Source organism: Petromyzon marinus (assembly GCF_048934315.1).
Source record: "Petromyzon marinus isolate PM22_M1 ecotype Great Lakes invasive population chromosome 83 unlocalized genomic scaffold, UKy_Petmar_22M1.pri1.0 chr83_unloc.4, whole genome shotgun sequence".
Taxonomy (NCBI): Eukaryota; Metazoa; Chordata; class Hyperoartia; order Petromyzontiformes; family Petromyzontidae; genus Petromyzon; species Petromyzon marinus.
In genome coordinates, this window is record NW_027422637.1 from 160986 (window position 1) to 174040 (window position 13055).

Genomic DNA, 13055 nt, shown 5'->3' on the forward strand with positions numbered 1-13055 from the left:
ACACATAGCATAGTGTACACACACAGCATAGTGTACACACAGCATAGTACACACACAGCATAGTGTACACACACAGCATAGTGTACACACAGCACAGTACACACAGCATAGTGTACACACACACAGCATAGTACACACAGCATAGTGTACACACAGCATAGTGTACACACACACACAGCATAGTACACACAGCATAGTGTACACACACAGCATAGTACACATAGCATAGTGTACACACACAGCATAGTGTACACACAGCATAGTGTACACACAGCATAGTACACAACAGCATAGTGTACACACACACAGCATAGTACACACACACAGCATAGTACACACACACACAGTATAGTACACACACAGCATAGTACACACACACACAGCATAGTACACACAGCATAGTGTACACACACACACAGCATAGTACACACAGCATAGTGTACACACACACACAGCATAGTACACACAGCATAGTGTACACACACACAGCATAGTACACACACACAGCATAGTGTACACACACACAGCATAGTGTACACACAGCATAGTGTACACACACACAGCATAGTACACACAGCATAGTGTACACACACACACAGCATAGTACACACAGCATAGTACACAGCATAGTACACACAGCATAGTGTACACACAACATAGTGTACACACAGCATAGTGTACACACAGCATAGTACACACACACAGCATAGTACACACAGCATAGTACACACACACAGCATAGTACACACACACACAGCATAGTACACACACACACAGCATAGTACACACACACAGCATAGTACACACAGCATAGTGTACACAGAGCATAGTACACATAGCATAGTGTACACACACAGCATAGTACACACAGCATAGTACACATAGCATAGTGTACACACACAGCATAGTGTACACACACACACAGCATAGTACACACAGCATAGTGTACACACACACAGCATAGTACACACAGCATAGTGTACACACACAGCATAGTACACACAGCATAGTGTACACACACACACAGCATAGTGTACACACAGCATAGTGTACACACAGCATAGTGTACACACAGCATAGTACACACACACAGCATAGTGTACACACAGCATAGTACACACAGCATAGTGTACACACACACACAGCATAGTACACACAGCATAGTGTACACACAGCATAGTACACACACACAGCATAGTACACACACACAGCATAGTACACACACACAGCATAGTGTACACACAGCATAGTGTACACACAGCATAGTGTACACACAGCATAGTACACACACACACAGCATAGTACACACAGCATAGTGTACACACACAGCATAGTACACATAGCATAGTGTACACACACAGCATAGTGTACACACAGCATAGTACACACACAGCATAGTGTACACACACAGCATAGTGTACACACAGCACAGTACACACAGCATAGTGTACACACACACACAGCATAGTACACACAGCATAGTGTACACACACACAGCATAGTACACACAGCATAGTGTACACACACAGCATAGTACACATAGCATAGTGTACACACACAGCATAGTGTACACACAGCATAGTGTACACACAGCATAGTACACAACAGCATAGTGTACACACACACAGCATAGTACACACACACAGCATAGTACACACACACACAGTATAGTACACACACAGCATAGTACACACACACACAGCATAGTACACACAGCATAGTGTACACACACACACAGCATAGTACACACAGCATAGTGTACACACACACACAGCATAGTACACACAGCATAGTGTACACACACACAGCATAGTACACACACACAGCATAGTGTACACACACACAGCATAGTGTACACACAGCATAGTGTACACACACACAGCATAGTACACACAGCATAGTGTACACACACACACAGCATAGTACACACAGCATAGTACACAGCATAGTACACACAGCATAGTGTACACACAACATAGTGTACACACAGCATAGTGTACACACAGCATAGTACACACACACAGCATAGTACACACAGCATAGTACACACACACAGCATAGTACACACACACACAGCATAGTACACACACACACAGCATAGTACACACAGCATAGTGTACACAGAGCATAGTACACATAGCATAGTGTACACACACAGCATAGTACACACAGCATAGTACACATAGCATAGTGTACACACACAGCATAGTGTACACACACACACAGCATAGTACACACAGCATAGTGTACACACACACAGCATAGTACACACAGCATAGTGTACACACACACACAGCATAGTACACACAGCATAGTGTACACACAGCATAGTACACACAGCATAGTGTACACACACACAGCATAGTACACACACACAGCATAGTGTACACACAGCATAGTACACACAGCATAGTGTACACACACACACAGCATAGTACACACAGCATAGTGTACACACAGCATAGTACACACACACAGCATAGTACACACACACAGCATAGTACACACACACAGCATAGTGTACACACAGCATAGTGTACACACAGCATAGTACACACAGCATAGTGTACACACACACACAGCATAGTGTACACACACACACAGCATAGTACACACACAGCATAGTACACACACAGCATAGTACACACACACACAGCATAGTACACACACACAGCATAGTACACACACACAGCATAGTACACACACACACAGCATAGTACACACACAGCATAGTGTACACACACACAGCATAGTGTACACACAGCATAGTACACACACAGCATAGTACACACAGCATAGTGTACACACACACAGCATAGTACACACACACAGCATAGTACACACACACAGCATAGTACACACACACAGCATAGTACACACACAGCATAGTACACACAGCATAGTGTACACACAGCATAGTACACACAGCATAGTGTACACACACACAGCATAGTACACACACACACAGCATAGTGTACACACACACAGCATAGTGTACACACACACAGCATAGTACACACACACACAGCATAGTGTACACACACACAGCATAGTGTTCACACACACAGCATAGTACACACACACAGCATAGTACACACACAGTAGTTGCAGGCGTAGTAGGTGTATTAGTTGTAGGTATAGTAGTAGTAGTTGTAGGTGTAGTAGTAGTTGTAGGTGTAGTAGTAGTAGTAGTTGTAGGTGTAGTAGTAGTAGGTGTAGTAGTTGTAGGTGTAGTAGTAGTAGTAGGTGTATTAGTTGTAGGTATAGTAGTAGTAGGTGTAGTAGTTGTAGGTGTAGTAGTAGTAGTTGTAGGTGTAGTAGTAGTAGGTGTAGTAGTTGTAGGTATAGTAGTAGTAGGTGTAGTAGTTGTAGGTATAGTAGTTGTAGGTGTAGTAGTTGTAGGTGTATTAGTTGTAGGTATAGTAGTTGTAGGTGTAGTAGTAGTAGGTGTACTAGTTGTAGGTGTAGTAGTTGTAGATATAGCAGTTGTAGGTATAGTAGTTGTAGGTGTAGCAGTTGTAGGTGTAGTAGTTGTAGGTATAGTAGTTGTAGGTGTAGTAGTAGTAGGTGTATTAGTTGTAGGTATAGTAGTTGTAGGTGTAGTAGTAGTAGGTGTAGTAGTTGTAGGTGTAGTAGTTGTAGATATAGCAGTTGTAGGTATAGTAGTTGTAGGTGTAGTAGTAGTAGGTGTAGTAGTTGTAGTTATAGTAGTTGTAGGTGTAGTAGTTGTAGGTGTATTAGTTGTAGGTATAGTAGTTGTAGGTGTAGTAGTAGTAGGTGTAGTAGTTGTAGGTGTAGTAGTTGTAGATATAGCAGTTGTAGGTATAGTAGTTGTAGGTGTAGCAGTTGTAGGTGTAGTAGTTGTAGGTATAGTAGTTGTAGGTATAGTAGTTGGAGGTATAGTAGTTGTAGGTGTAGTAGTTGTAGGTATAGTAGTTGTAGGTATAGTAGTTGTAGGTGTAGTAGTTGCAGGTGTAGTAGTTGTAGGTGTAGTAGTTGTAGGTGCAGTAGTTGTAGGTGTAGTAGTTGTAGGTGTAGTAGTTGTAGGTATAGTAGTTGTAGGTGTAGTGGTTGTAGTGTTTGTAGGTATAGTAGTTGTAGGTGTATTAGTTGTAGGTATAGTAGTTGTAGGTATAGTAGTTGTAGGTGTAGTAGGTGTAGTAGTTGTAGGTATAGTAGTTGTAGGTGTAGTAGTTGTAGTTGTAGTAGTTGTAGGTGTAGTAGTTGTAGGTGTAGTAGTTGTAGGTGTAGTAGTTGTAGGTGTAGTAGTTGTAGGTGTAGTAGTTGTAGGTATAGTAGTTGTAGGTATAGTAGTTGTAGGTGTAGTAGTTGTAGGTGTAGTAGTTGTAGGTGTAGTAGTTGTAGGTGTAGTAGTTGTAGGTATAGTAGTTGTAGGTATAGTAGTTGTAGGTGTAGTAGTTGTAGGTGTAGTAGGTATAGTATTTGTAGGTATAGTAGTTGTAGGTGTAGTAGGTGTAGTATTTGTAGGTATAGTAGTTGTAGGTGTAGTAGTTGTAGGTATAGTAGTTGTAGGTATAGTTGTAGGTATAGTAGTTGTAGGTGTAGTAGTTGCAGGTGTAGTAGTTGTAGGTGTAGTAGTTGTAGTAGTTGCAGGTATAGGTGTAGGTGTGGTAGTTGTAGGTATAGTAGTTGTAGGTGTAGTAGTTGTAGGTATAGTAGTTGTAGGTGTAGTAGTTGTAGTAGTTGCAGGTATAGTAGTTGTAGGTGTGGTAGTTGTAGGTATAGTAGTTGTAGGTGTAGTGGTTGTAGTGTTTGTAGGTATAGTAGTTGTAGGTATAGTAGTTGTAGGTATAGTAGTTGTAGGTGTAGTAGTTGTAGGTGTAGTGGTTGTAGTGTTTGTAGGTATAGTAGTTGTAGGTATAGTAGTTGTAGGTGTAGTAGTTGTAGGTATAGTAGTTGTAGGTGTAGTAGTTGTAGTAGTTGCAGGTATAGTAGGTGTAGGTGTGGTAGTTGTAGGTATAGTAGTTGTAGGTGTAGTAGTTGTAGGTATAGTAGTTGTAGGTGTAGTAGTTGTAGTAGTTGTAGGTATAGTAGTTGTAGGTGTGGTAGATGTAGGTATAGTAGTTGTAGGTGTAGTGGTTGTAGTGTTTGTAGGTATAGTAGTTGTAGGTATAGTAGTTGTAGGTATAGTAGTTGTAGGTGTAGTAGTTATAGTAGTTGTAGGTGTGGTAGTTGTAGGTATAGTAGTTGTAGGTGTAGTAGTTGTAGTTATAGTAGTTGTAGTATTTGCAGGTATAGTAGTTGTAGGTGTAGTATTTGCAGGTGTAGTATTTGTAGGTGTAGTAGTTGTAGGTGTAGTAGTTGTAGTTATAGTAGTTGTAGTATTTGCAGGTGTAGTAGTTGTAGGTATAGTAGTTGTAGTAGTTGTAGGTGTAGTAGTTGTAGGTATAGTATTTGTAGGTGTAGTAGGTATAGTAGTTGTAGGTATAGTATTTGTAGGTGTAGTAGGTATAGTAGTTGTAGGTGTAGTAGTTGTAGTTGTAAGTGTTGTAGTATTTGTAGGTATAGTAGTTGTAGGTGTAGTAGTTGTAGGTGTAGTAGTTGTAGTATTTGTAGGTATAGTAGTTGTAGGTGTAGTAGTTGTAGTATTTGTAGGTATAGTAGTTGTAGGTGTAGTAGTTGTAGGTGTAGTAGTTGTAGTATTTGTAGGTGTAGTAGTTGTAGGTGTAGTAGTTGTAGGTATAGTAGTTGTAGTATTTGTAGGTATAGTAGTTGTAGGTATAGTAGTTGTAGGTGTAGTATTTGTAGGTATAGTAGTTGTAGGTGTAGTAGTTGCAGGTATAGTATTTGTAGGTATGGTAGTTGTAGGTGTAGTGGTTGTAGGTGTAGTAGTTGTAGGTGTAGTAGTAGTTGTAGGTGTAGTAGTTGTAGGTATAGTAGTTGTAGGTGTAGTATTTGTAGGTATAGTAGTTGTAGGTATAGTAGTTGTAGGTATAGTAGTTGTAGGTGTAGTAGTTGTAGGTGTAGTAGGTATAGTATTTGTAGGTATAGTAGTTGTAGGTGTAGTAGGTATAGTATTTGTAGGTATAGTAGTTGTAGGTGTAGTAGGTGTAGTATTTGTAGGTATAGTAGTTGTAGGTATAGTATTTGTAGGTGTAGTAGCTGTAGGTATAGTAGTTGTAGGTATAGTGGTTGTAGGTATAGTAGTTGTAGGTATAGTAGTTGTAGTAGTTGCAGGTATAGTAGTTGTAGTTGTAGTAGTTGTAGGTGTAGTAGTTGTAGGTGTAGTAATTGCAGGTGTAGTAGTTGTAGGTATAGTAGTTGTAGGTATAGTAGTTGTAGGTGTAGTAGTTGTAGGTGTAGTAGTTGTAGGTGTAGTAGTTGTAGGTATAGTAGTTGTAGGTGTAGTAGTTGTAGGTGTAGTAGGTGTAGTATTTGTAGGTATAGTAGTTGTAGGTGTAGTAGTTGTAGGTGTAGTAGTTGTAGGTGTAGTAGGTATAGTATTTGTAGGTATAGTAGTTGTAGGTATAGTGGTTGTAAGTGTTGTAGTAGTTGTAGGTGTAGTATTTGTAGGTATAGTAGTTGTAGGTGTAGTAGGTATAGTATTTGTAGGTATAGTAGTTGTAGGTGTAGTGGTTGTAGGTGTAAGTGTTGTAGTAGTTGTAGGTGTAGTATTTGCAGGTGTAGTAGTTGTAGGTATAGTAGTTGTAGGTGTAGTATTTGCAGGTGTAGTAGTTGTAGGTATAGTAGGTGTAGTTGTAGTATTTGCAGGTATAGTAGTTGTAGTAGTTGTAGGTATAGTAGGTGTAGTTGTAGTATTTGCAGGTATAGTAGTTGCAGGTATAGTAGTTGTAGGTATAGTAGTTGTAGGTATAGTAGTTGTAGGTGTAGTAGTTGTAGGTGTAGTAGTTGTAGGTATAGTAGTAGTAGGTGTAGTAGTTGTAGGTATAGTAGTTGTAGGTGTAGTAGTTGTAGGTGTAGTAGTTGTAGGTGTAGTAGTTGTAGGTGTAGTAGTTGTAGGTGTAGTAGTTGTAGGTGTAGTAGTTGCAGGTGTAGTAGTTGTAGGTATAGTAGTTGTAGGTGTAGTAGTTGTAGGTGTAGTAGTTGTAGGTATAGTAGTTGTAGTAGTTGTAGGTATAGTAGTTGTAGGTGTAGTAGTTGTAGGTGTAGTAGTTGTAGGTATAGTAGTTGTAGGTGTAGTAGTTGTAGGTGTAGTAGTTGTAGGTGTAGTAGTTGTAGGTGTAGTAGTTGCAGGTGTAGTAGTTGTAGGTATAGTAGTTGTAGGAGTAGTAGTTGTAGGTGTAGTAGTTGTAGGTATAGTAGTTGTAGTAGTTGTAGGTATAGTAGTTGTAGGTGTAGTAGTTGTAGGTGTAGTAGTTGTAGGTATAGTAGTTGTAGGAGTAGTAGTTGTAGGTGTAGTAGTTGTAGGTATAGTAGTTGTAGTAGTTGTAGGTATAGTAGTTGTAGGTGTAGTAGTTGTAGGTGTAGTAGGTATAGTATTTGTAGGTATAGTAGTTGTAGGTATAGTGGTTGTAAGTGTTGTAGTAGTTGTAGGTGTAGTAGTTGTAGGTATAGTAGTTGTAGGTGTAGTAGTTGTAGGTGTAGTAGTTGTAGGTATAGTAGTTGTAGGTGTAGTAGTAGTTGTAGGTATAGTAGTTGTAGGTGTAGTAGTAGTTGTAGGTGTAGTAGTTGTAGGTGTAGTAGTTGTAGGTGTAGTAGTTGTAGGTGTAGTAGTTGTAGGTGTAGTAGTTGTAGGTGTAGTAGTTGTAGGTGTAGTAGTTGTAGGTATAGTAGTTGTAGGTGTAGTAGTTGTAGGTGTAGTAGTTGTAGGTATAGTAGTTGTAGGTGTAGTAGTTGTAGTAGTTGTAGGTATAGTAGTTGTAGGTGTAGTAGTAGTTGTAGGTATAGTAGTTGTAGGTGTAGTAGTTGTAGGTGTAGTAGTTGTAGGTATAGTAGTTGTAGGTGTAGTAGTAGTTGTAGGTATAGTAGTTGTAGGTATAGTAGTTGTAGGTGTAGTAGTTGTAGGTGTAGTAGTTGTAGGTATAGTAGTTGTAGGTATAGTAGTTGTAGGTGTAGTAGTAGTTGTATGTATAGTAGTTGTAGGTATAGTAGTTGTAGTTATAGTAGTTGTAGGTGTAGTAGTTGTAGGTGTAGTAGTTGTAGGTATAGTAGTTGTAGGTGTAGTAGTTGTAGGTGTAGTAGTTGTAGGTGTAGTAGTTGTAGTAGTTGTAGGTCTAGTAGGTATAGTATTTGTAGGTATAGTGGTTCTAAGTGTTATAGTATTTGTAGGTATAGTAGTTGTAGGTGTAGTAGTTGTAGGTGTAGTAGTTGTAGTAGTTGTAGGTATAGTAGTTGTAGGTGTAGTAGTTGTAGGTGTAGTGGTTGCAGGTATAGTAGTTGTAGGTGTAGTAGTTGTAGGTGTAGTAGTAGTTGTAGGTGTAGTAGTTGTAGTTATAGTAGTTGTAGTATTTGTAGGTATAGTATTTGTAGGTATAGTAGTTGTAGGTATAGTAGTTGTAGGTATAGTAGTTGTAGTTATAGTAGTTGTAGTATTTGTAGGTATAGTATTTGTAGGTGTAGTAGTTGTAGGTGTAGTAGTTGTAGGTGTAGTAGGTATAGTATTTGTAGGTATAGTGGTTGTAAGTGTTATAGTATTTGTAGGTATAGTAGTTGTAGGTGTAGTAGTTGTAGTAGTTGTAGGTATAGTAGTTGTAGGTGTAGTAGTTGTAGGTATAGTAGTTGTAGGTGTAGTAGTTGTAGGTGTAGTAGTTGTAGGTATAGTAGTTGTAGGTGTAGTAGTAGTTGTAGGTATAGTAGTTGTAGGTGTAGTAGTAGTTGTAGGTGTAGTAGTTGTAGGTGTAGTAGTTGTAGGTGTAGTAGTTGTAGGTGTAGTAGTTGTAGGTGTAGTAGTTGTAGGTATAGTAGTTGTAGGTGTAGTAGTTGTAGTAGTTGTAGGTATAGTAGTTGTAGGTGTAGTAGTAGTTGTAGGTATAGTAGTTGTAGGTGTAGTAGTTGTAGGTGTAGTAGTTGTAGGTATAGTAGTTGTAGGTGTAGTAGTAGTTGTAGGTATAGTAGTTGTAGGTATAGTAGTTGTAGGTGTAGTAGTTGTAGGTGTAGTAGTTGTAGGTATAGTAGTTGTAGGTATAGTAGTTGTAGGTGTAGTAGTAGTTGTAGGTATAGTAGTTGTAGGTATAGTAGTTGTAGTTATAGTAGTTGTAGGTGTAGTAGTTGTAGGTGTAGTAGTTGTAGGTATAGTAGTTGTAGGTGTAGTAGTTGTAGGTGTAGTAGTAGTTGTAGGTATAGTAGTTGTAGGTGTAGTAGTTGTAGGTGTAGTAGTTGTAGGTGTAGTAGTTGTAGGTATAGTAGTTGTAGTAGTTGTAGGTATAGTAGTTGTAGGTGTAGTAGTAGTTGTAGGTATAGTAGTTGTAGGTGTAGTAGTTGTAGGTGTAGAAGTTGTAGGTATAGTAGTTGTAGGTATAGTAGTTGTAGGTGTAGTAGTTGTAGGTGTAGTAGTTGTAGGTATAGTAGTTGTAGGTATAGTAGTTGTAGGTGTAGTAGTAGTTGTAGGTATAGTAGTTGTAGGTATAGTAGTTGTAGTTATAGTAGTTGTAGGTGTAGTAGTTGTAGGTGTAGTAGTTGTAGGTGTAGTAGTTGTAGGTGTAGTAGTTGTAGGTGTAGTAGTTGTAGTAGTTGTAGGTGTAGTAGGTATAGTATTTGTAGGTATAGTGGTTCTAAGTGTTATAGTATTTGTAGGTATAGTAGTTGTAGGTGTAGTAGTTGTAGGTGTAGTAGTTGTAGTAGTTGTAGGTATAGTAGTTGTAGGTGTAGTAGTTGTAGGTGTAGTGGTTGCAGGTATAGTAGTTGTAGGTATAGTAGTTGTAGGTATAGTAGTTGTAGGTATAGTAGTTGTAGGTGTAGTAGTAGTTGTAGGTATAGTAGTTGTAGTAGTTGTAGGTATAGTAGTTGTAGGTGTAGTAGTTGTAGGTGTAGTAGTTGTAGGTATAGTAGTTGTAGGTATAGTAGTTGTAGGTGTAGTAGTTGTAGGTGTAGTAGTTGTAGGTGTAGTAGTTGTAGGTGTAGTAGTTGTAGGTGTAGTAGTTGTAGGTGTAGTAGGTATAGTATTTGTAGGTATAGTAGTTGTAGGTATAGTGGTTGTAAGTGTTGTAGTAGTTGTAGGTGTAGTAGTTGTAGGTATAGTAGTTGTAGGTATAGTAGTAGTAGGTATAGTAGTTGTAGTTATAGTAGTTGTAGTATTTGTAGGTATAGTATTTGTAGGTATAGTAGTTGTAGGTATAGTAGTTGTAGGTATAGTAGTTGTAGTTATAGTAGTTGTAGTATTTGTAGGTATAGTATTTGTAGGTGTAGTAGTTGTAGGTGTAGTAGTTGTAGGTGTAGTAGGTATAGTATTTGTAGGTATAGTGGTTGTAAGTGTTATAGTATTTGTAGGTATAGTAGTTGTAGGTGTAGTAGTTGTAGTAGTTGTAGGTATAGTAGTTGTAGGTGTAGTAGTTGTAGGTATAGTAGTTGTAGGTATAGTAGTTGTAGGTATAGTAGTTGTAGGTGTAGTATTTGTAGGTATAGTAGTTGTAGGTATAGTAGTTGTAGTTGTAGTATTTGTAGGTATAGTAGTTGTAGGTATAGTAGTTGTAGGTATAGTATTTGTAGGTATAGTATTTGTAGGTATAGTAGTTGTAGGTGTAGTAGTTGTAGGTGTAGTAGTTGTAGGTATAGTAGTTGTAGGTATAGTATTTGTAGGTATAGTAGTTGTAGGTATAGTAGTTGTAGGTATAGTAGTTGTAGGTGTAGTATTTGTAGGTATAGTAGTTGTAGGTATAGTAGTTGTAGTAGTTGTAGGTATAGTAGTTGTAGGTATAGTAGTTGTAGGTATAGTAGTTGTAGGTGTAGTAGTTGTAGGTATAGTAGTTGTAGTTGTAGTATTTGTAGGTATAGTAGTTGTAGGTATAGTAGTTGTAGGTATAGTAGTTGTAGGTGTAGTATTTGTAGGTATAGTAGTTGTAGGTATAGTAGTTGTAGGTATAGTAGTTGTAGGTGTAGTAGTTGTAGGTGTAGTAGTTGTAGGTATAGTAGTTGTAGTTGTAGTATTTGTAGGTATAGTAGTTGTAGGTATAGTAGTTGTAGGTATAGTAGTTGTAGTAGTTGTAGATATAGTTGTAGGTGTAGTAGTTGTAGGTATAGTAGTTGCAGGTATAGTAGTTGTAGGTGTAGTGGTTGTAGGTATAGTGGTTGTAGGTGTAGTGGTTGTAGGTATAGTAGTTGTAGGTATAGTAGTTGTAGGTGTAGTAGGTATAGTAGTTGTACGTGTAGTATTTGTAGGTATAGTAGTTGTAGGTGTAGTGGTTGTAGGTGTAGTAGGTATAGTGGTTGTAAGTGTTGTAGTAGTTGTAGGTATAGTAGTTGTAGGTGTAGTATTTGTAGGTATAGTAGTTGTAGGTGTAGTAGTTGTAGGTGTAGTAGTTGTAGGTATAGTAGTTGTAGGTGTAGTAGTTGTAGGTATAGTAGTTGTAGGTGTAGTAGTTGTAAGTGTTATAGTATTTGCAGGTATAGTAGTTGTAGGTGTAGTAGTTGTAAGTGTTATAGTATTTGTAGGTATAGTAGTTGTAGGTATAGTAGTTGTAGGTGTAGTAGTTGTAAGTGTTATAGTAGTTGTAGGTATAGTAGTTGTAGGTGTAGTAGTTGTAGGTATAGTAGTTGTAGGTATAGTAGTTGTAGTAGTTGTAGGTATAGTAGTTGTAGGTGTAGTAGTTGTAGTAGTTGTAGGTGTAGTAGTTGTAGGTGTAGTAGGTGTAGTATTTGTAGGTATAGTAGTTGTAGGTGTAGTAGTTGTAGGTATAGTAGTTGTAGGTATAGTAGTTGTAGGTATAGTAGTTGTAGGTGTAGTAGTTGTAGGTGTAGTAGGTGTAGTATTTGTAGGTATAGTAGTTGTAGGTGTAGTATTTGTAGGTATAGTAGTTGTAGTTGTAGTATTTGTAGGTATAGTAGTTGTAGGTATAGTAGTTGTAGGTATAGTAGTTGTAGGTATAGTATTTGTAGGTATAGTAGTTGTAGGTATAGTAGTTGTAGGTATAGTAGTTGTAGGTGTAGTATTTGTAGGTATAGTAGTTGTAGGTGTAGTAGTTGTAGGTATAGTAGTTGTAGGTGTAGTATTTGTAGGTATAGTAGTTGTAGGTGTAGTGGTTCTCACCTTGTTGCAATGCCTCCCCACCCCCATGAGAAAGTTGTCCGGCTTGATGTCTCTGTGTATGAAGTTCTTGTTGTGAACATATTCCACTCTGCTGATCATCTACACACAGATACACACACAGTGTCACACACACAGTGTTACACACACACACACAGATACACAGTGTCACACACACACACAGTGACACACACAGTGATACACACACACAGTGATACACACACACAGTGTCACACACAGGGACACACACACAGTGTCACACACACACAGTGTCACACACACACAGTGTCACACACACACACAGTGTCACACACACACAGAGTCACACACACAGTGATACACAGTGACACACACACACACAGTGTCACACACACAGTGATACACAGTGACACACACACACAGTGTCACACACACAGTGATACACAGTGACACACACACACAGTGTCACACACACAGTGATACACAGTGACACACACACACAGTGTTACACACACAGTGATACACAGTGACACACACACAGTGTCACACACACAGTGATACACAGTGACACACACACAGTGTCACACACACAGTGATACACAGTGACACACACACACAGTGTTACACACACAGTGATACACAGTGACACACACACACAGTGTCACACACACAGTGATACACAGTGACACACACACACAGTGTTACACACACAGTGATACACAGTGACACACACACACAGTGTCACACACACAGTGATACACAGTGACACACACACACAGTGTTACACACACAGTGATACACAGTGACACACACACAGTGTCACACACACAGTGATACACAGTGACACACACACAGTGTCACACACACAGTGATACACAGTGACACACACACACAGTGTTACACACACAGTGATACA

The 13055-nt window shown here is 38.7% G+C and overlaps 1 protein-coding gene across 4 annotated transcripts in view; it reads right to left on the reverse strand.

Moving 5' to 3' along the window:
- LOC142905332 (casein kinase I-like) overlaps nucleotides 1-13055 on the reverse strand; it is an 83388-nt gene that overhangs the window by 40697 nt on the left and 29636 nt on the right. For all 4 annotated transcript variants that reach the window (XM_076059010.1, XM_076059009.1, XM_076059008.1 and 1 more), the window contains exon 4: nucleotides 12164-12262. In XM_076059010.1, the coding sequence (XP_075915125.1) occupies nucleotides 12164-12262 (99 nt within the window). The remainder of the gene's footprint in view (nucleotides 1-12163; nucleotides 12263-13055) is intronic.